The sequence below is a fragment of the Calypte anna genome, chromosome 8 (assembly GCF_003957555.1).
Source record: "Calypte anna isolate BGI_N300 chromosome 8, bCalAnn1_v1.p, whole genome shotgun sequence".
NCBI lineage: Eukaryota > Metazoa > Chordata > Aves > Apodiformes > Trochilidae > Calypte > Calypte anna.
The window spans coordinates 24,303,947-24,327,448 of NC_044254.1; the positions used below are offsets into that span (position 1 = coordinate 24,303,947).

At 38.9% G+C, this 23,502-nt stretch overlaps 1 protein-coding gene across 1 annotated transcript in view; it reads left to right on the forward strand.

The window, feature by feature from the left end:
* Positions 1 to 1,029: 1,029 nt before the first annotated feature.
* Positions 1,030 to 23,502, forward strand: part of ELAVL4 (ELAV like RNA binding protein 4) — a 57,824-nt gene continuing 35,351 nt past the window's right edge. The window contains exons 1-2 of the mRNA XM_008493933.2: positions 1,030 to 1,040; positions 19,202 to 19,442. Of these exons, the coding sequence (XP_008492155.2) occupies positions 1,038 to 1,040; positions 19,202 to 19,442 (244 nt within the window). The 5' untranslated portion in view covers positions 1,030 to 1,037. The remainder of the gene's footprint in view (positions 1,041 to 19,201; positions 19,443 to 23,502) is intronic.

Consider the following 23,502-nt stretch of genomic DNA (forward strand, 5'->3'; position numbering starts at 1 on the left):
TATTATATTATTATTATTCTTAATCGTAATTATTATTCTGCACAAACGTCTAGCACTGTGCTTTTGTGGATCTTTGAGAGAGAGAGAAAAAAAAAATCTATATAATAATAATAATAATAATAATAATAAAAATAAATCCCTGAAACCTTAGCAAATCTTGTAGAAGAGTTGAAGCCTTTCAAGACCCAATATTTGCCATTAAGAATGGTTATGGTAGGTATTAGTAGATTTAAAATCTGATTGTAGCGGGTTTTATGTAGAGGTAGATGTAGAAACTAACATAATACAGATTTTCCCCGAATCTGCATCATTCTCAGTGTGTGTTTTCACATGAATTTTAGTTTTCTGCTACTGATTTGTTTGTCCATGATCTCTCCCTTCCCCCCCCCCTCCTTTCTCTCTCTCTCTCCCCCTTTCTCGCTCTCTCTCTTTCATATTTAATGTGTGCGTATCCTTTAATAAAGGATGTACTTTGTCATTTTAAGGTAATTGCTATTTCTCTCAGAATAAAGGAAAAAGCTCATTTCTAATGCAAGGCTGGTATGTGGCTAACTGAAATGCAAAAGGAAGAAGAGGCTTTTTTTAAGTGGTTGGAGGTGTGTGTGTGTGGGGGGGAGTTAATTTCCACATTGACATTTTGGAGATACAAATGCAGAGCAAAATCCTTGGGGGGGGGGGTGCAGGGAAGGTTGGGAGGGGGCTGGTGGTTAAAAACAAAAAAAAGCCTCGAGATTGGTAATTTTCTTTTGGTGGACTGCGCAATAGGTATGGTAATTTTAAAAGAGGGTGATTTATATGAGCTTCAGTAAATGCTGCATATTGTATTTCAAAGAGTTTCCTGTCATGACCTCATAAAAAGAGGAGGAGGCTTGTATGTGTTGCAGCGCCTTAGTATATGTCGATTTTGTTGCATCGTTGGGCAGCAGTGCTGTAAGAAGGAATGTCAGCTTTTACATAACGCTCTTTTTGCTTTTGACTCTGTGAGGGGCTGTAAGGGTCCATCTTTGTGATCACAGATGGAGTGGAATGGCTTGAAAATGGTAAGTGAACGGGGAGAGCCTGCTCGTGGGGTTTTGTCTCGCTTCTCGCGTGCCTCGCGAATTTCTTTTGTTCGGGGTGGCGGATTGTGAGTCATAAAATAAAATTAGAGAGCCTTTATATATATTTTTTTTTGTGGGATATGTCTGCCTATGTGTGTGTATATATATCTATATATCTATTTAATGTATCTAGCTGTGATGGCACTTCACGGCGTTTCCATTGAACGTTGCGTTTCAGTCGAGCGAGGATGGTCTCTGCTGACAGTCACGGTGTCATTGTACTGCATGTGCCTGGTGGATCAGGCAGCCGATGATGCCTTTTAATCTCCGTTTGTATTACACCGGCCTTAAATACAAACCTAATAATCGCCTCTAAAATACAGGTATTGCGTTTCCTACCGAGCCGGTGCTGTAGAGGATGGAGGGATGGATGGATGGAGGGATGGATGGATGGAAGGAAGGATGGAAGGAAGGGTGTGTTTTTTGTGTCGGGGTGGGGGCTGGGGAGAAGGGTGGTGGTGGGGAAGCTGTGTTGTTTTGTGCTTTTTGAAATGCCGGGAGAAAGTCAAAGCCATTTATGTGAAAAATAGTATTTCTATTTTTAGACTATATTCTCCTTGGCGGAGGAGCCCGGGCGTGCTTGGTCGTCTTGTCCCTTCTTTTGTGCTTTCCTTACAGATTGTGCAAAATGGCATGATCAAATACAACTGCTGGGGACAAGAGGGGCGACCCGGGTGGGGGCTGGGACCCAACCCGCACAATACCCATCCCTCTGCCAGCCCCGCGGGATGTTGGGGGGTGTGGGTGTCCCATGTCTCTGTGTGTGTGTGTGTGTGTGTGTGTGTGTGTGTGTGTGTGTGTGTGTGTGTGTTCCCCCCCCTTCCCAATCCTTTTCCCCTTAATTTAACGTTTTGCAGACTTTTGCTGCGGATATTTATTATAACCGGGGAAACAAAGCGAGGGTCTTTTCCCATTCTTACAGGATTGTCTTTGTCTAGCTGCTTGTTTTGATGGGTGTAAAACAAATAAGATTAGACTGAGCAGCCGAACTGAAAGCGATAGCTGGGAGGAAAAGCCAATGAAAGGTTGCCGGGGAAACGAGCATAGGGGAAGCTGAGTGGGGGAGCAGGTGGCAATCATGTGGGAATACTGCAAACAGTGTAAAAAAAAAAAAAAAAATCTAAAAAAGAAAAAACAGGGGCTACCTCGATTATCTCTGCTGTTCTTTGTGGCAGTCACAACTTTAATTATTCTTTATAAATAGGTGTTAATTACATTTCTGGCTCAGGCTTACAGTGATTTCTAGAAATCTGGTTTTAAGCATCTGTTCTTTCTCCTCTGCAAAAGAGGGTTATCTTTTCTTTTTTTTTTTTTTTTTTTTTCCTTCCCCCTCCCTGCTGTGAAATTGTACGTGCAAAAAATGGCAAGGAATCCTGTGAGGCAGTATGAAAAAAAAAAATGTAAATTATATTGAATGAAGTTGACAGAGGTATAATAGTGAACTCCCACAGCTGATAGCTTCTGCAAATCATTTCTTAGAATTTTCCAGCAAATGTCCCTATGAGAACAGTAGGTAGAATGAATTTACCCTAAGCAGTGATTTTGTGTTAAGTGATATTGGTATTTTTACAAAATCGGATGGTTATATGGCAGAATAATCAGTTCAGGAGAGTTCACCATATCCTAGGGTTTATGTGCTAAGTGGAATTTATGAAAATAATGAGATTATTCTCCTTTTAGTCTGCAGCCCCACCTTTAGCCACGGTCTATTATACATCTGCTGGAGGAATATCCACTGGCAGTGTCAGGTTCCTTGTGGCAACTTTACTTTTTAAACTGAGGCTGAATATTTTGCTAATTCTGGCTGTCTTATTGTAGTGGCAAACAATAATGAGAAATAGCAGAAGTGCATTGGTGCTAGGAGTGTTAAAAAAGCGTAGTAGGGTAGTAAGTGATAGACAGTAGCGTAAAAGATACAAAAATGTGGTTGCCCAGAAAATGCTTGTCTATCACAGATCAGGAGGCACAAGAGAAGCAGAGCAAGAATACAGAACACGCCTTTCTTTCTATCTTCAGATTATCAGATATTTTTACTTTCTTCCTTTCTGCCGTGCAGGGTTACTTTGCATGCAGATTCAAGCAGGCATGATGGTGCTTAGCTTAAAGAAAAATAGAAATTAAGTGCCCCTTATAATTTGCTTTGTTTTAAGTGTTGCTTCTGCTGCAGTCCTTTCTGTGAAGAAGAAATTGAATGGCCCTCTGAAAACTGCACTGCTTTACAATGTAGAGGGGGGAAAAAATCTTGAGGGTGTGTGTGTGCATGTGTAAAAATCTGTATTTTACAGTCTGTGTATGTTCAGGGAGATGTATTCTGGCATGCATTGTAGTTGTATGTGAGAGTAAAATAATTTTTCTTCTGTCCAAAACAGAGATACAGTGTTCTAAATTTGTTAACTTAGTCATGACAATAAATAAGGGTGCCTTTTATTATACACAGCTGCATTGTTTGCTTTAAGAGTCATCAGCTACTAGTTACATTTTCATTTTCTGTTCAGTTTGGTCTTTCTACAAAGATTTAAAAATAATGTCATCCTTGTTTTATGGCGCACGTGTTCCTGCCCTGATCTTCCTCTTTTGTTTTAAGATTATATTAATGAATACAGCCTGCATATACATAGTGACATTTTCTTTTTGCATATAAAAGATGTCATTGTACATCCTCTTATAGAAAAATAGCTATTAAGCTGTTGAAATTTAAGTCAGACTGCTACAGATTAAAAAAAAGATTAAAATGTTAAAACCTTTCTATTCAGACAGAAAGGCAGAGAAAGCGCAGTTGTCTTTATATACGATGATTTTCTTAAATGTCATTTTGGTGAATTACTTGTGAGAAAGGATGAAATCTTAGTACTGGGTATTGATGCAAGGTGAATATCAGCCATCAGTTTAAAATCAGATCCCCGTGTACCCTGCTGATCAGGTTCCCATGTTAGATACAGGGCTGCCTCTCCACTGTTGTCTGGCTTGGGTGCCTCCTTTGCCGCCTTCTTTATTAATTTTACCTTTTTGAGCTCTCTCAAAGTGAACCTGAGCTGTTGTGACAAAGGATGGTTACAATGAGCTAGAAGAGGTATACTTAAAAATCCCATTTGAATGGGTTTGGAATAGTCTTCATCATCTTTATTTGGCCCTGTTAAATATTGTGACTCTATTGAAAGAAGAGTTGTGTTAATCTTACATATACTTAATGTCTTTTAAAAAAAATATTTTCTAGATTACAGCAGGATTTTTTTTCTTCAGCCTTCCTAGTTGGTATGCTGGGAGTGTACTAATTAAATGCAGGTTATTTTCTGTGTGTGATTGTCATACTGTTGGTCCATAACCTAGAGCCACTCTACACCCTGAGGTTTTTCAAAAGAAATAAAGTATGATTCTGTCCTGTATTCTGGCTGGGGAATTTGTTGTTTTCTTTGGGAACTTGTACTTCCAAAATAATCTCAGCAAACACCCCAGGCAAGAAATGGGCAGTGGCAGAGAATATTATAGTGAGAGGGAGAAAGATGCAGATAACAAATCCACTCATCTGTTCTGGCAATCTGTGTCCACTAGACAACTCATTTACATGCCTGGACATAGTAAAATGTACATTTGTCTGGGACAGCAGAGTGGATACAGTCCGATGCACTGGCAAATACTGCAATGCAGTATTTTTTTCAATGTCATTGGGGTTTTGGGGGAGAAGTGGGCACAAACAGCCCTCCTGCAAGTGAGGTAGTGTTAAGAAGTGTACCTCTCTAAAGGACAGGCCAGATTTTGCAAAATCTGCTAATCTGATGGAAAGTCACCCCTCCCCCACTGCTCTTCTCTCCCTCTTCTTTTTTTCTTTCTGAGTAGGATGGAGGAAGAGATGGGCATGCATGTATTTTCATGTGTGTTCATGCATTGGGTATCTTCCCCTTCTCCTCTGAATAGATGTTAAGACAAATACTGTGATTTCTGTGAGAAGGGAAAAAAGGGCATTTGTGTAATGTAATACTTCCCTATTGTTCATGCACATGTCCAGTTGCCTCCAAGTAACTTTAAAAGGATAGCACATTTTACCATTTTCTAAAAAGTCTTGTGGGCAGCAGGGTAGCACTGCAGTTCTACAAGTACAACAGATTTAACCCTGAGAAAGAAGTGTTTAATGGGAACCTCCACCTTTTAGCTTTTGCATTTGAGTACATTTAACCATTTGAGATAATGTAAAAGTGAATATATTTGAGAAATGGATATTTGAAGACCTCTTGCTTTTGTTTTCCCAAATGATAAATCTTGACTTTCTAAAATACTGGAATATTTTAGATGCAGGGGGCTTTTGTAGGTCACTAGCTTTACAGCAAGAAAAAGAGGAGGGAGAGGAGGTCTCAATGTGTCAGAGGCAGTAATTGTCTAAAATTAGCCATCTAGAAAAGGCAGGAAAGGCTTGGAGGAAAATAGGAGGCACAAATATGTGAAACAGCACCGTTCTAGTCAGGGAGATAATGAGTGATAAATCTGAACTGGTGCAGTGGTGTGATGCCCATTAATTTCTCAGAACCTCGACTTTGCAGGTTTGTTACTTACTTTGTTGTTCACACCTTTAATTATAACCAGTTTTGGATGATAGCTTGCAGCACTCAAGATGAGACCTTTTGTTTGTTGTTTACTTTAAAGTATTCAGGCGGTTTGCAGAATAGCATTGGAACATCAGTGTTAGGAATGAAGTCCTCTCAGATGAGATTATAATAAGAATTTAATTCTTGCTACAACCTAACATTCTCTTATTTATAGCATTTACATTGCTTGCATAAATTTATTAAGATTTAGCTTGATAAAAACAGCTTTAGGTTCTTCATTTTCTGTATTGATAATCCATTTTTTCCTCACTGTTCCCAAGTTCCTAGTGTGCTGTTGCATTTTCAGGGACCCAAAAAGTAGGGAGGAAGCAGAGAGTCTGTCTTGCCTATTGTTCTGCCCTTGATTGTGTTTTATGTGAGGACTTACACCTCAGTGAGGAAGAGAAATCTGTAAAAGGAAATGCTCCAACCCAGTTAGCAATCCTTAATTAACAGGACTAAAAGGTACCCTAAGAAAAAAAAAACAGGAAAAAAGACAGGTAGACCTCTGTGCATCCTTGCTGAAAATGGTTTAGTTGAACAGTAAAATACAAGGCTGGCTTTGACTGTATTTAGAGTCAAGATGTATATAAAATTCTGTAGTACGCCTTTGTTGCTAAGGCACACGCAGTTGCGTCAGTGATGCTGTTGTGGTGGGAAATTGTATGTCCTTGAATTAAAAAAAAAAAAAAGCTTCATTTATTATTTTAATATTAACTAAATTTTTTTATTGCTATAAAAGCTTTTCTATTATGGTTGATATTTTTCCCAGTTCTGGAGCCATGCACTGGTATTTTTCAATCTTGGGGCATCCAGTATATTTGGCTTTTGATCATCCTGTAGTCTTGGAGAAGTAAAGGTGATATGATAATGTGTGGGGTTTTTCCAAAACAGATGTAAATGACTGTGGGAGGTAGTTCTGTCATTCGCAGTGCTTCAAGAAGGTTCCATCCTTAACGTGTCTCTGTCCACGTAAGTTGGTTTCGGTGTTGGCGGAGGGCAGCGATGTCACTTGAGCCTTTCCAGTAGCACAAAATCCTTCAGATCCAGCCACTCCGCTGAGTAGATTTGTTGAGGTGTGGAAGGAAAACCAAACAGGTCCCACTGGTTTGAGTTTCTGAGGGACGTTTGGGTAAGAAAGTCCCATCTGACCCTCCATGTAGAGACCAGAAGATTGCTGCTGGAGCAGGTACTGTGCTGTGCTTGGGCCCTCTGTGTTGTCCTGCAGTTGTCTGTGTGCTGATTGGAGTGGCTGATTGCTTTTCCCAGAGCACTGGGGAGTATTTACTCCTGAGTTAAGAACCGTTGAAAACATTTTGTAGGGACATGAGGGATGAAGAAAGCTCGTCATCCTTCATTTTCCTCCCCTTACCAATTTGTTGTTCCTGCATGCTGGAAAAGGAGCGAAGACAGCAATATTCCCAATTGATACTTGAGGGTAGATCTTACTCTTCTTGTAATATTATGGCTAATTGCCCAGCAAGGATGTGGAATTCCAGGAACTGACTCTGTCCTCTTTTCTTTCCCGGTACAGATCAGGACAACTGCCAGAAGTCCATGTTTCTCTACTGCTATTAAAAGCCAAACTGATACTTGTGACTTTGAGAATTATAATTTCTACCCTAAATGTCCTCACCAGATTTCTTTACATGGGACATTTTTTTGTTTAATTTGTGGATTAATTTAAACTCTGTCTATAATTGTGTGCTTAAGGTGTAGGAAGTCAACCTGCCTGTGGTAGTTATGGTTTGAGAGCGTTGTAGTAAACCTTACGAGTTTATGAACCTTTCTAATGGGTTAAATGCTGATCTGGGAAGGAGACCATGCCTTGCCTTTTCTCAGTCCTTCCCAGCTGACATGGAGACTCCTATAGTCATCAGTTTTATGTTAGGTAATATAAAATTCACGACTCAACAGCGTGAAACAACCCATGATTTAAGTCACTACACTGTGGTGAAGTGTTAACACATTCTGCATGTGGGATCAGAGATAACTTGGGAGTTAGTTGGTTTTGTACTTGGTTGAAGGGTTTATAAATGTGTCTGTTAATTACTGTACTTGTTTTAATTTTCTGCTGGTCATCCTTGGTCTTCAAATGATGGTCAGTGACTTTGTTGTACATAGAAGAAATTATGGGCGAAGACTCGTCCTGGTATTTCTGTAGAGCAGAAGGCACAGTCACGACACTGTAGAAATAATAATGCATGGAAACAAATGCTCCCTAAATAAAAATAGTTCTAGTACCGTTCCCTGTATATCTTTGTTCCAAATGAAGTTGCTGGCAGTAGATGAGTAGGGGGAAGCTGATTTTTAGCAGAAAGCGTGAATGCTGGAAATTCTTCCTAATGTGCATGTGCCAGCTATACTGTGGTAATGTTGCTGTCAGTTCCCTTCCTGTGAGAGCAGCTGTTCAGGGAATTAATCTCTTTGCTTGATGCAGAGGGTCCTGAAAAATTGAGTGCCTGAGTGCAGTGGTGGCTGTGGCCATTTTTTGTGTGACCACTGATGGGAACCAACTATGTGATCTAGTGCAGCAACATATTGTTCTTTAGACTAAGTGGGCCAGGACAAAAATTACCATTTTCTGTATTTCGTGTGCTCTGTGAGAGATTCCGGGAGTGCACGTCAGAATTTGACATGGTGTTTGATAATTTATAGAGCACAGTTTATATTTAACTGTAGACACGCTAATCTGCGGAAAAAGAGTAGTATATTTTTAGAATCCTTTTTTATTGTCTGTTCTTGTCATTACCCAACTACTGTAAGAAATGTTCACAAATGTAGATGCTCGCTGGGGTTGAAATTGAGTTTAGTCTCCATCGTTAAGTCTTTGCTCTGTGCAAAAATGAATGTTACTTGGGTGATGTTCTTGGTGGTTATCAAGGAGCTTTGCAGCCATACGTAGCCATTGCAGCCACTGCAGGAGCCACGTTCTTATCCAGCATTTGGACACCAGACTGGACCAGGACACCTAGGCTGAATTACCCAGGGATCAGGGGTGCTTAGGTGATACTTTAGCTTTAATAGTGACGCAGTGTCACTTGTGTCACAGAATTCTCTGAGGTGAAACATAAATGTGGAATGGACCCACCTCTAAGTTTTAAGTCTACCTGACTGCTGACGATTTTTGGGAAAAGCCAACCCACAGAGAAAGGACAGTAGCTTGGTTGCTTTGACTTTTTAAATACTCAGGTAAGCTGTTCTTAATGTCTAGGCTAGGACATTTCTGCCCAGTAATCTTGAATTTTTCTGGTTTGCCTATTGGCATCTAAGCAGCAATCTATGTATAGATTAATGCATAGGTTTTGGGACAGGACAGCTGGCGTGGCCAAGGTGCCACCCTGTCCTTAAGTGGTGGCCAAGGTCAGCGTGACCTCCACTTAGTGCATTTGCAGAATTGTGTTAACCACAACTTGTTGTTATCAATACAGTTCACTCCTTCTTTTGGAGGAATTTTGAAGGATTTCTCATTTTTCTTTTGTTTTATGGGACTCGTCATTGTATAAGAACTTGGTGAATTTGAATATGGTTTCATTTAGAAATTTTAGCAATTTTGCTAAATGGAATAATGAGGGTGTGTTTGCCTGTGGAATGTTTTCCTTTCTTAGTACAGAAATTAATAGTTCTTATCCATTGGATAAAATATTAGGATCTATTAGGTGGACTTGTGACAGATGCATGTGTATGTACTTCATATTTTGTCCTTTATTAATGAATAATAATCAGTAGTAATGGTTCTTTGAGCTAAGCATAGGTGATTTTGTGAGATCGTTTGTATTTACAAATGATTGAGGTATTTATTACACCATGCCTAAACCTACTCTGATTTGAGCTATTGTGTAGGTCTTCTATGAGACTATCAGAGTAAACAGCTGTCTGTGCAGACTAGAAAGTCACTTTTAATCACTTTTTCACTAGAAATTTCTCAAGCTTCCAACTTGTATGATTTGTCCATGACCTTTAAGATGGTGATGGTCGTATTACTTTGGAGAAATTAATTGTTACTTTTCTACCATAGGCATATTACAGAAGGAAGAAGATCTATATTTCATGAAAAAATCAGTGCTATAAGCAATACAGGTGTGGGATGGGGCTGGAGGCTTACAGATGAATTTTAGAGAAGCTGTAAATTTCTTTCTTACTCCTAATCCAGTTCCTCTTTAAGAGAAATAACTGCTACTTTGCAGTAAGCTAACATTTCTAATGATGGAGATAAATGATGCTCAGCTCAGTCCTATTTTGGGGTCTGTCTCTTAGACCTGCAAGCAGCAGTATCCATAGTGATGTTGCCAGTGGTTAAGAAGTACACATGTTGATTAGCATTTCCTAACTGCATTTGCCAGTGTGTCCTCACTAAGGTCCTGTTGAGGACAAACCCTCATGTGCCATGCTTTTGCTAAGCCATCCATTCCTGCCTGATGCAAGCCTGTCTTGGCATGAAAAATGCATGGGCAACGTTTTCAGAAGAGGAACTTGTGGCTTAGGAGCTAAAAATCCTATTGCATTGAACATGAATGAATCATGATTTGGTTAAGGGCTTCTGAAAATGGTAGCTTTTGTTTCTAGAACTTCAGTAGGAAAAAAAAAAAAAAAAAGCAGAGGGGAGTTTGGATGTTCTGAGGCTTCAGAGTGCCTGCTCTGTCCTTGCTTTGCTTTGCCTTCTGGTAAGTAGATGTTCTTAGGATTCAGTATGGCTTGCAGTACAGCTTTCCCTGTCTAAACTCTCAGGTTGCAAATTATTCTAGATGTTTTTCATTTTAAGAAAATAATAAAGTGGAATTGTGACAGGTCTACAGCAGCTGAAGACTTGCAGCTGTCTGCTTCTTATATGAACATGTAGGTACCTGTGGGACTCTGTGTGTCAGTACACAGTGCAGTCAGTAATATAATTCAGTTATACATTAGTAATATCTAACTCAGTAATACAGTCAGAAAACCAAGCAAGAAGGTAGTGATCAGGAAACAAAACTGTGCAGAAAATAAAATTCAAAAAGTAGTTTAAAAAAAATATTAAAAGACTTTGTCAATTTCCTTTGCTTTCATTTCGGTGTAATTTTGGGCTGTACGTCCTTTAGACTGAGGATTTGTCTTCAGTGTTCATCTCTACTGTGCTCTTGTATTACTATTATTATCTAGTGTTCAGGCTTTTGAGAAACCCACTTCAATTCTTCAGGGCTGGCCTTGTAAACTTAATGATTTAGGTGGTATTTCTTTTATCACCCTGCTAGCAAAATTTTAAATATGGTCTTTGTTAGTTGCTGTCTCTTTTAGAAGAAGGACAAGGCAGTCACTTGGAGATCTCTTGCCTTTCTGGTATCTGCCTAATAAAATGCAATCTGTAGAGAAAGGGGATGTTTTTTCATCAGATTTTGGCTTGGAGCATCAATCAAAGATCTCATCTCATTGTTGAGAGGGTTTGTTTTTCCAGAATCCTTTAGCCTTCATATGTGCCTTGAAAGAATAAGTAATAGATCCAGCTGAAAAGCCAGGAGGGAATAAGGAGCCATCCAGCATGATGAAATAAAGTTCTTGTAAAATTTTAAGTACAAGTTCCCTGGTACAGATTTGACAGAAGTCGAAGGATGATTTAAGAAATATGTGTTCCTTCAGAAGGCAGAGCCCAAATGTGTTGCCTTTGTTCAGGCTTAAAAGCCATACAAACCTTTTAGTGGAGGCAGCAGGTGACCTCTAGGGATGTGGAGCCATTGATGGCCATTTCCCAGCACAGAAGCAGGGCACCTCCCTGCCACCTGTCTTGTTTATGATCTGGGGTGTGTGAGAATCAAGGGGTAGTAAAATGTTTTTAACCTGAGCTAATTCCCCATCTAAGAATGGGGAAGCTTCCATTTTTCTCCCTGGGCGTTTTGGTTGATGGCTTTTTCCAGAGCAGTGATTGGATGCTATGAAATCAAGGCTGTGTTCTCATGTGTCTTCATATGTGAATTTAATTTAGTGGCAGAAATTATTAAAAGCAAATTCTTGTGAAACCAGTCTAAAGAAGGGGATAGATGGCTGGCTTTTTAGAAGTCAGTTCATTTTCATGAAAAAGGTGACCCTGATAGCAGCAAACTTGTGTCACCATCACCTGCTATACTGGTTTTCCCCACATACTGCTTCCTTGATTCTGTTGAGCACATTTACTGTAGACTTTCATGTTTGGAACACAGAATAGAGCTCAAGACCTCTGAGGTGCTTAGGCTGGACAAGTGATGGAAAATGAAGCCCCAGTAGAAGCTCAGAGAACTTCAAATACTGTGAGTTGAGGCAATATAGATGCTAGAGCTATAATTATATTCTGCTTCTGGAAGAATGTTTGTATGCAGAGCAGCTTCCCAGAAATGGTTGTGCATGGAAGTGCTTGACCATGCATCTCTCTGCAGTCCTCTGGGCTCTGTGTGCACTAATTGATCTTCTCCTCCAGTTTCTCATCCCCTGAGTACCTGCAGGAAGAGAGAGACCTTATAAAATGTGTGATACGATGGCTTTGTTCTTCTGCATGGTTATTGGACATGTGGTTCTGAGAGTGGTTCTTAATATCTTAGTACTTACTGGCTTTGAAATGGATGTGGCTTATTATGTTGTGTACTTTTCCCCCCTCCATTTTTTCCTTGAAATCAAATGCAAAACTGTAGAGTCTGTACTTCATGGGAACAGAAGACCTATTTATCTGAAGCTGTCAAAAGAAAAGCAGTTTGGTGCATCATGATGCTGCTTTGCTTTTTGACAAAGTTGTTAGGAGTAGTGACCTTATCACTGGGCCAGGTTTGAGGATATGGTGTTGTTACAAAGCTGTCACAGCTTACTGTATTACTTCAGCAGTTTTGCTTAGAATACTCTTCTCTGGTTTGATCTTTCTCTTCTGCAAAACTCGGAATAAAAATAGCAGGTTTTGCCTTTTTTTTTTTCTTTTCTTTCTTTTTTTCCCCTTGTCACTGTTGGTACAGTGGCAGTCCCTGCCCTTACTACCCATTTGTACAGCATCTAGCACAGCTTGGTGTCGGTATCAGTTATGTCCTTCAGGCACTGCTGTGATAACAAGTAATATTGCCAATAAACGTTTCATTTCACTACAGATTGGGGACAAAATATTTTGTTTTAACATTCACACAAAAGCCTATAATGGACTAGATCAGGATAAATTTTAGCTACTAAGGAGAAGAATTTTCTCCTTTACTTGAACTGAAGATTGCCTCTTAAAATAAATGCTTTTTTTCTCTATTTGGATCATTGTGTGCTCTGTGGAATTATTGTGGCACCCATAAATTTGAACTTGCTGAAAATATTTGAATGGCATTTCAACCTGAGTGCAGTCTGAAAAAGATCTTGTGAGATGACTGTATCCCTGCCATGAGAGACAGACTGCAGGTTTTCTGAGCTGAGACTTTCTGCTATATCTATATTTAAAATATTAAATATGACTTTTACTCGAAGGAAGGTAAAGATGGAGCATGTGAAAGTGCATACGAGTGGGGAGTATGTCAAAATATGGAGGGTTAGATAATGATTTGTTTCTGGGATATTGGATTTGCCTCCAGGCAGACTTGCTCAAAAGCTTCGTTTTCCTCCTTTATTTCATGTTCATGATGTATTTATTAGGTAAATAATAGCAAAGTCTAGTTGTGCACTACATAAGCTTTAATAAAAATGTAATTGACAGTGAAATCTGACAGTTGTGTTGCAGGGAAGAAAATCTTTACTGGAACTGCACACAGAGCATCATTTGCCTCTCCTAAGGTCACCTTAGAAACAAGCCACAGAATGTCTGTGTAAGGTCCAGGTGCATCTCTATTTCTGGCTCTGGCTGGACCAGTGGCCTTGAACCAATGAATAGTTAAAATCACTTTTAACACTCCTGTGGGAAGATGACATGTTCTGTTCTGCACATTCTGATCCAGTGCCTTTTTCTGCAAAAATGTAGAGAAGAACCCCCTCCCCAAATGGCTGAATCTGAAGGTGGGGTGGGGGCATGCAGGGCTGAGGGACCTGGTCTAGGATGTGTTCTGTGTCCAGCTCCATTCCTGTGGGCCAAGCTCTGGCCTTGGCAGGGTTATTTGTGTAGAGATCAGGAGGTTGAGGAGGGCTGGGGATGGATCAGGGAGGAAGCTCTGGTAAACTGGGCTGTTCTGACCTGCAGGGAAGCTTTTGTGGGACTGAGACTTTGAGCTGTGGGGAGTTTCATTTCCAAAGAGCAGATAGACTTTTACTCCCAAGCCTATTTTTCATTACAGAAGTAAAACCTTTGTGAATCTAGGTTTATTTTTTTTTTTTTTGAGAAGGTTTGTTTGTTTTTCCTTTTGTCATCCTTGTTCAGGAGATGGCTATGGGACCTCTGCCATGGCACCATTTGTTTTCACTTGTAAAAGCAAACAACTTGCAATGCTAATTAAATAGTGTTTTAGATAAAGTAAGAGCTTTGCATTATTTATCTAAATTCTTTTCTGTGGGAGAATGTTAGAAGTTTGTTCATTAATGAACACTTAGAAATAATATAAAATTAGATTTCATGAATTCTTCATGAGGTGTAATTTACCATGATGATTTTTCTTGGCATTTAGGTTCTGTGAACCAGGTCATTATTCATAGATAATATCTTCACTTCTGGGTCCTCAGAATGGATCTGTGTGAATTCACCATTGGTTTTAGATTTGGTTTTTTTCAGAATTTGATTTATTGGAGAAAGATTGCGTGTGGTGTTTAAAAACATTTTCTCTAGTCCCTATAAATAGTACTTATTCTTATGTATCTTGTTACTGGGGTTTTTCCATACATAGCAAATCAGCTTATTGTGGAATATGGGCAGTGGAGTATACATAATTCAGATAAGAATTGCTGCTAAATAAATTATTACTGAATGCAAGCTTCTTTCAGTAAATGTATGTGACAGACTTTCAGTGTGCACACCTTTTTTAGGCTGAAAACAAATTTTGTAAATACAAAGCATGTATATTTACTTTTATTAAGCCATTGGCTATTGTTTATGCATGCAGTAGGGAGATAAGGCTGTCTTAATCAGGCTGTGGGTAGTTTTCTAAATGATGCATTAACTGTGCTTTGTAATGGTAGATGGATGTCACTTATTTATTGTAATAAGTGACGATTAATGTCAGTTACTCTGGCTTGTTTAAGCATTTTAATAGTTCTGTTTATACATACAGGTATTCTTTGCAATATTGTCGGAGCTGATATTTCAGCAGGAATAAATTGAAATTAATTGAATTAATTGTAGGAAAAAAAAGATATGAGAGAAGTATTTCTGAAACATCATTTGTAATGGAAGATCTGTTATAATGGATATTTGTCACTGATATATTGTAGGAGGGGTTATACCAAGCCTTCTGGTAAGCAGTGTTTTGAAAAACACTGGCAAAGCTTATGCTGTCTTCCTCAGCAGCAAAGCATTTCTTTGTGAAATGTGTCAAGCCAAAATACCTCATACTTTTCTTGGTATGGTAATAGATCAGCAAAGTAGTACACCAAGAAGTCATTTTTAAAAGCAGCAGTCTGATGAAATGCATCCAGAATTTGAAATATGGGTTGCCTTTAAATTACTAAATTGAAGTCTTGAAATTCTGTCACAAATAGTAGCTTTTCAGGGTTATGATGATAAAATATTCAAATTATTGGCAGCTAAATTACCAGTGCCTATCAACAGTAATTGCAATTTTTTTCTTCTTTGAAGATACTGTTATGTATATGGGACATGGTGTTGCAGTATTTGGAGTCTGGCACATTGTTGTCAAAAAAAAAACAAACAAAAACCCTTCAAAACAAAATAACCTCTTTGTACCAGTAGCATGTGAACATCATCACACAATGTTTGCACTGTAATATTTCAAGACCAGTAGTAGCTGCCTAAATTGGGTCAGAGAAGCTCTAAAAAAGCATGAAGAGGTTGCTAATTTTAAGTGGCATGTATAGAGATGTAATCCTAATCTTCAAGGGATAAGAGTGTATATTTTTAAAAAACAATTGTAGGGTTGAAATCGCTGGATTTTCACATATATTTTGCCCATGTCCAAGTAAGTCCTTAATGAGTTAAACAGATACAGCCTCTTCTGGTATTTTTGTAGGATTGAGCTACATCTCAATACTTGTATTAAAATAAAAATAATTTTATTACCAGTAATTAAACTATAATGAAAGTTAATTGTGTGTCCAGGAAACTAGAGTATCTATTTTAAAAATGTTCCAGTTGCGATACAGGTATTAAAAATCTTCATGCTGTAGAAAGAATAAAACCAGCAAACAGCACATTGACATTAATTCTTTGAATAAATAATGTTACTCTTATGTAACATGCTGACTGACATGGATCAACAACTTTTTAATATTAAAACCAGTAATCAACACTAAATGGCCCAGTGGATGCAAACTGAACTCTTTAGCAGAGGCTTTGAGCTTAAGATTTGCAGGGGAAGGACTATTTTTGCAGTGGGGAGCTTGGACTTACCTTTTTGTTACCACTAGTAATTTTAATCTTTACATACTATTTGAATCAATATATTAATCTAAAATATTATTCCTTTCTGCCCATAAGAACTTTGAATGCAGACTGGTACATGATTTTTTTCCTACAGAAATTAATCTGTAAATTGAGACGTAAAATTCTGCAGTAAAAAAAAAAAAATTATCATGGTTTATTTTTTTAATCCTTCAGCATTTCAGTAGCTTAAAACTTACCAATAATTTTGAAGGGTAAATAAGTGCCTTGATTTTCTTTTCTACTGTTGAAAAATCAGAAACTTAATTGGAGTTGAGTGAGAGTAACTAGAAGGAAAACCTGGCACCTGGTGCAACATCAGTTTATGCCAAAATATTTTGATGAGGTATTATATGAGGGAATCTACTTGTTCAAGAACAGATTTTTGAAGAGCAGCTTACTCTTAATGTTCTGAATGTGTTAAATACAGGAGTTGAATTCTGTTTCATTGCTGGGTGTGAAAGGTAAGCATGCTGAAAATGGAACTAAAAAGAGTTTGCAAAACCCTTAAGTAGGGCACCAGCCAGTTTCAAATTCTGTTTTCTTTCACAGATTTTTTTTTTTTTTTAAGACATCCATGGTTATTGTTGCTCATGGGGAACTATAGTTAGCTTTGGTGTCTGTTGCTAATAATAGCTGATGTACCTTTCTCGGTGCATTGTGCCCAAGTCCTGCTTCTGCTGGAACTGAAACCAGTTGTGGTGTATCTGCTGTGGTATTCCTGCCAGCTTTAGAAGGTCAGGAGCAGTCCCTAAAATTGCAGTTTACCTTGTGGGGTTTTTATGATGAAACAGATACAGTCAGATGGTTTGAAGGCACATGGAAGGCTGTAGTTAACCATATCGGTGGCTTCACTTATCCTATGACTCTTACTGGAATTTTTCCCCCAGACCCTCCTTTTTTTAGTCAGGTTGGTGCAGATGCAGCATAGATGAGCTCAGCTGAAGTGCCTTTGCCTTGGGGTGCAAAGCCCTGACCCTGCAGCAGGCTGTGAGCTCAGGGTTGGTGTCAGTGTTTGCTGGGGGGCGATGGGGATGCAGAGATCAAAGGATGCTTTTCCAGCTGGAATCCCCAACCAAACAGATTTAGCAGCATCTGAGGTGTTTGCTAGTATATGTGAGTGAGTAAATATATGTATGAAATCAGATTGAAGAAGAATAATGGCTGAAGGAGGAGTGTATGGGGCTGGTACAGCTTGACAGAGGATGTCAGCAGTGCCTGGTGCCACATGGCTGGTAAAATTGGCAGGGGAGGGGTTCTGGTTTGGATGTGCCTGTTTCTTTCAGGAAGTCAGCATTTCTTTGGAGTTCAGTTTCTTTTTCTGCTGCAAATATTCTGATTTAAGGCCTTGGTGTTAATCACAATATGGCAAGGCATCTTTTTATTTAAAAATTGTTAAACCAAGTAGCTATTCCTGGGCTTGGTATAGAAAAACAGTGGTGATTCAAAACTTACTTCCACTGATAAATAAAAGCATTATTGCCTAAACAAGGCATTAAACTAATACTAAAGCATTTCCTTAAAAAAAAAAATAGACCAGAATATAACCTATTTGGAGTTTGAACCACCCTCATGAATTTAATTTTAGAATAGACACCCCTTTTTTTGGTCTGTCCTCTATCCTCCTGAATTACAAGCCTAATGTGTCACAACACATCTCCCTGGATTTAAAAAAAGCAAATTAAGTCTTGAGTAATTATAATAATTACGGGATGGGGTGAACACAAGGTTCAGAGTGTGTGCTGTCTCTCCCTCTGTTCTCCCTCTCCTTGCCCTGGTCCCTGGGCAGTACAATCTCTTGTCCGGGGCAGTGGTTGCATTGCTGAGTCTTTGGAAGGAGGCTCAGCCCATCATGGGGATGCTCTTTGATAGCAGATACCAATGAGCATCACAGTAGACAGCAAAAATTCTCTATTAGCATTGCTTAAATTTATCCAAATTTAAGACTAAGATTACATCCTTCCCTTGTCAGCACTGGTGACAGTGAAGATGGGCAGGAAGCCATCGTCGAGGCAGATACCTATATAGAGGCTTGAAGTACTCAGGTTTTTCTGCCTGTTTTGTCTGCCTCTGCAGTTTTTGGATGAAAACTTGCATTCTTCTGTCCTCAGGCTGCAGATAAACATGCAGGCAGCTTAATCCACGTGACCGGTGGCACTGGTGACAATGGGGCTTCTGTCCTGCATGCACTTTGCTAGGCTAGGTTCTTATTTGCCATGGTTTTTTTGTTGGGTTTTTTTTTTTTGTTTTTTTTTTTTGGTTGATGTTTTGGGGGTTTTTTTAGAAAGGTCTGAGTCTTTTCTGTGAAAATTGGAGTTTCACATTTCGATAGAAACACTTGTTAAAATTCCAGCCTGCACCTGATAAGTCTTTCTCTGATTAAACCTTTTTCATTCCAGTAAATATCTGAAGACCTTTGTATCTCCGAAGATTGCAAATCCAGGGCTTTATTATTTAAAGAGGTGTCAGTTCATTAGTGAAAAATATAACTGGGGAATATAGGTCATCCCTGGAACTGGTAAATGTTATGTCTTGGGACACTGAGTTTATTAATTGAAGGCAATGTGAATGACAAGGCTTTGCAGATTGACTGTGCCTGGTAAATGTTGTTGTCATTGCACTCTGTGATACAGTTATTAAATAGGTAAAATATTTTACCTTTTCATATAGAGCCATACACTTACTTCATCTGATTTAATGGAACTATAATTTTAATTATGATTATTACCTTGAATTATAATTAAATTTATGTGGTTGAAATTTACATTTGTGAAAATGGCTGCATGATGAAAGCAGAAATCAGCTTCGCATTAACAAAAAAAGAGGGTTTTTAACTGCATCTTAGTATATGCTCACAGCCAAAGACTAGCATGACCTACTTTGCAACAATAACAGAGGAATCAAGCGAGTTTTTTTGTTGAAGTATCTAAATTGGCCACAAATGCTACCTACTCATTCGTTTGTAAGTATCTTTAAAAACAGCTATTGTGCCTATGAAACTTAAGGGGTTTTTTTTTTTCCTTTTTCCTCTTATTCTCATGTAGATAATTAGCACCATGGAGCCTCAGGTGTCGAATGGCCCTACTTCCAATACAACCAATGGACCCTCCAGCAACAGTAGAAACTGCCCTTCCCCCATGCAGACAGGGGCTGCTACAGATGACAGCAAAACCAACCTCATAGTCAACTATTTACCCCAGAACATGACCCAGGAAGAGTTCAGGAGTCTCTTCGGGAGCATTGGTGAAATTGAATCCTGCAAGCTTGTGAGGGACAAAATTACAGGTAAGCACATGATGTTGAATTTACGTGCATCAGGGTCACTTTACATTCAGGGTCAGCAAAACCTCCTTGCTTACACTGCAAGTGGTTACCACAGGAAAGAATGCAAATACCGTGGTGAATTCAGATCACAAACCTTTTTAGCTTTCAAGGATCTAGATCTGGATCTAGAACTGCAGGAGAAGCTCCACGTCTTGCAGCAGAGCTCAGGTGGTAGCATTATTTTCCTGATCATTCTGGTTTTATCTTGAATGCTGACTTTGTTTGTAGGAGGGTGGTTGAAATGGCTCAAACCAATGGACCATTTCTAATTCTATCAGCTTGGTTTGAATCTCCCTATACCTTCATCAAATATTTTGCCAGTTAAGGTCCATAAAAGCATCCTATTACCTCTCCTTCAGGGAGGAGAGAGATGCCAGCCCTGTGGCTAGCAGAGGTACAGATGGGTGCAGGTGCACCTAGCCTGCTTTGTCCCTATCCTTGCTGCCATAGCTAGGAATTCACTGATGCACAAGGACAAACAGCTTTTATAGCTTGCTTTATAGGTTAGTTTTATAGGTTGTGTGTCTACTCACACCGTAGGTGGGGAAATTTCACTGCTGTTCAGTGCATCACCAGTGCTGTTATGTTTAGCACAGAGAGCAGCAGCCTTGGGAAGGAAAGGGTTCCAGAAAAGCAGCCATCTCCTCTCAGACATGATCCTGGCAGCTTGGGTGTGTGCACTGTAGAAAGAGGCACCACGTAAAGATGAGGAATTAAAATGCAAATCTTCATACCTACTTCCATAGCAGCCTGGCAGCTGTTGCATTGGCAGCATTAGGACAATCTGCTCAGTGCTTTTAAACACGTAATGCTTTTTTATTTACTCCCTGACATATAGCAATGTTCTGGTTGAACACAAGGCACATAACAAATGGCAGTAGCTGCAGGGCAGCTCCAGCCCTCAGTGCAGTCCGGCAGAGCTTTCTTTAGCACATTGACCATGATATATCTGTTTGAGAATATCATCTGATTGGACCATAGCTCCAAGGGTATTAAAAGGAAGAAGATTGAAAAATAGAATTGACTTATTATTCTTCTCTTTTTTTCTACTTGAAATAGCTTAACCTCTCACTGCAAAAATTTTCATGCAAGTAACTGAAGTCCTCTTCTGTTGCTGGCATAGCTGGCCAAGTATCCCAGTGTGATGTACCACTCTTGGTATTTGCCATCAGACCAGTTCAGTGCAAGACCATTGGTTTTTTTTAATCTGAAAATCTTGAGAAATAAAATTGCAAGTTAATTGCTATTTAAATTGCAAGCTAATGCACTTCAGACAGAAGGAAATAGCTAACCATCATCTGCACTAGTCTAGTGTGCTTAGCTATGAACTTTGATTATGGCAGGTATTGTGTTTCGTGAGCTTTTTTTTTTCCTTCCCATATCCCTCAAATCGTGGTGATTTCCTTGTAACAGTTTCAAGAGTTCACATATTCAGTGTTGTTTTCATAAAGAATTGTCTGTATTTGGACGGAGAGCCATTACTTCACTGGCTGGGAACAGTCTTCTTTTTGTTTCATTCCATCTCTAGGCTTTTGTCTCTGTATTCAAAGACGTGAGAAATTTGCTATATGATCTGATAAATTCTTGGGTAGCTTTTTGCCCATGCTTTTTCTTTCTGTACAAAGTGCATAAGTTTTTATGTTCAATAAAACACTTTGCAGCAACCATTCCTTAAAAAAAACTTACACGCTTGCTTTACGGACATCACCCTTAACTAGCTGAGGAGATTTCATGTTGTTTTCAGAAGCAAGTTGGCAAAAAAGAATTGGCTTCAAAAGTCTCTGTGCCATATTTGAAAACAGAGTTTAATCTGCCAAAGTTTTCCAGCCTGGTATCAAGGCACTGTGAAGCATTACGAGATTCTAGGATGCATGTTTATTCCTCATATTGAATTTAAAGTTTGGAAATGGAGTGAAGTCCTCATTCATTTCCTCAATTCACCCAGAGGCAGTCCATGTTTATAAAGTTTGTTAAAACCTAGAGAATAACAAAATGGAAATGCACTGGTGTCATGCCCAGCATGTTTTTCTGGGTCTTCATGTAAGTGTCCTTCAGTAAGTTTCCTGGGTTTCATGGTTTTTCAGGAGGATAGAGGGGGAAGTATGCCAGTAGGGCTGCTGTAGGACTAAGTGGCTTTTCAGTGGCTTCCTGCTTTATTCTTATCAAAAATGAATGTAGTTTTTTCTGATGGTGAAATCTCTATTGTAGAAGAAGCAGTAAATACTAAGATGCTCTTGCTGAACCAGTGAAGGTCTGAAACAAGTTTTGTCTGCTTTTGAATTTTTCATTTTTCCTATTGAAAATTGTGTTTATATGAAATCTCAGGGGTGGGTGTGTGCTGTTGTAGAATACCTATAAAGTATTGGAGCTCTTTCATTAGAAATATGGGTTGTCTTCATAGGCAGTAAGCTTGTCTCCTCCTTGCTAAGTTAAAGTATCCTTACAAAGTATAAAGCAAGTAAAGCCAGAATAGAAACTTACATGCAGAGAGAAGGGGCTGGAAGAAAAATACAAAAAGTCAAACTAAGACATCATCATACTTGCTCTGGCAAAACCATAATTAAAAAGATCCTTAATGTTTTTTGAGGCTAAATAGAGCTGAATTGATTAATGTAAAAGATCCCACTTCCCTTGTCCTGTTAAGAAATTGCACAGACTTGGTAAAACTAATGTTTAGGTTCCCAAAATACTTTTCAAGGACTTAAAAGCTGAAGAAATCCCTTTGAGAGAGTTTATGGTCTAAATTCTTGTTAATTTTCAAGTGTATTAAGCAGTATGTGTGAAGAATAATCCCCTACTCCAAGTTCTTTTGCAGTCTTGGAAGAGTAGTAGAGTTTTTTAAGAAAATGGATTTGTGATGTTACCCTTCACTTTGGAAAGACAGTTTTAAACAAGCATATTCCTTGACTAAAAAAAATATGCTAATTTGGTAGTACACCGTACTGAGTTGAATAGGAATGACAGCTTCTAAGACAGCCTTTAATTTGGTATTCAAAACCAAAATTGTAAACTTCGGTTTTGTTTGGTAGCTTCTCAGAACAGGCAGGATATACAGTAGCATTTTTAAGGGATGCTAATGACTTGAAAGAGGAGCTGGAAGTCAGGCATACATTTTAATTATGGGGGAGGGGTTGCAATAGAAAAAAAAGTGGGGTTTTTTTCACTGCAGAGATTTTAAGGGAATGAGACAAGGAAAAACAGACTGAAGATAGTTGCCTTCATTTGGCAGGGGTGTTTAATAAAAGCAGAACTTGTGGTTGTAAAGTGTGCTTATTAAATTCTTCATTTACACTACCTAATTAATTCTAGCATTTTAAATTAACAGTGAAACTGGTCCCTGCTGTACCATTTCATAGCTGCAGCGTATTTCGTCCAACAACCCAGTTGTTCAGGTTTAATCAGCTGCTCTTAAAAAATGAGAAGGAACTTGAGTTATAAAAAAACCCAAATGGTATAAACATTTTAGAGCAGTCTTAGATGAAGGGAGATGACTGCACAAAGGAAGCCTTCTGCTTCAGGTAGGTGTGAGGCTCAGCACTTCCAAGTGACACTACACTACATAGTGTTGCAGATGTTCCTTATTTCTTTCTTTATCCAAAGAAAGCCAGTGATAAATATCTTCCTGGCTTGGGGAAGCAGGGGGCTTGAATTCATCAGAAAATTTTGAGAGAAGAAATGTCAAACTTGTTTTCTCCCATGCTTGAAAACAAAAGATCCAGTCAGCGTAGTGTCTGTCAGAGACACTGTAATTGCTGCTGGCCAAGTGAGTTGTCCTTGCTGACATAGTTTGTGTGGGGGAGAAGGGGATGTGTGTCAATAGTCTTTTAATTTATTTGGTGGCCTTAGCTGAGCTCTTAATTATATATTTTGTTTCCCTGTAGCCTACACAGGAATTTACAGCTCCGAATCGCAATCTAAAATCTTTGGATCTCTCTTTCATATCTTGCAATGATCCAGGCTCACTGGAAAGCAGAATATTTATTGATACAGGATTTCTGTGCATCACTTAACTTATGACAGA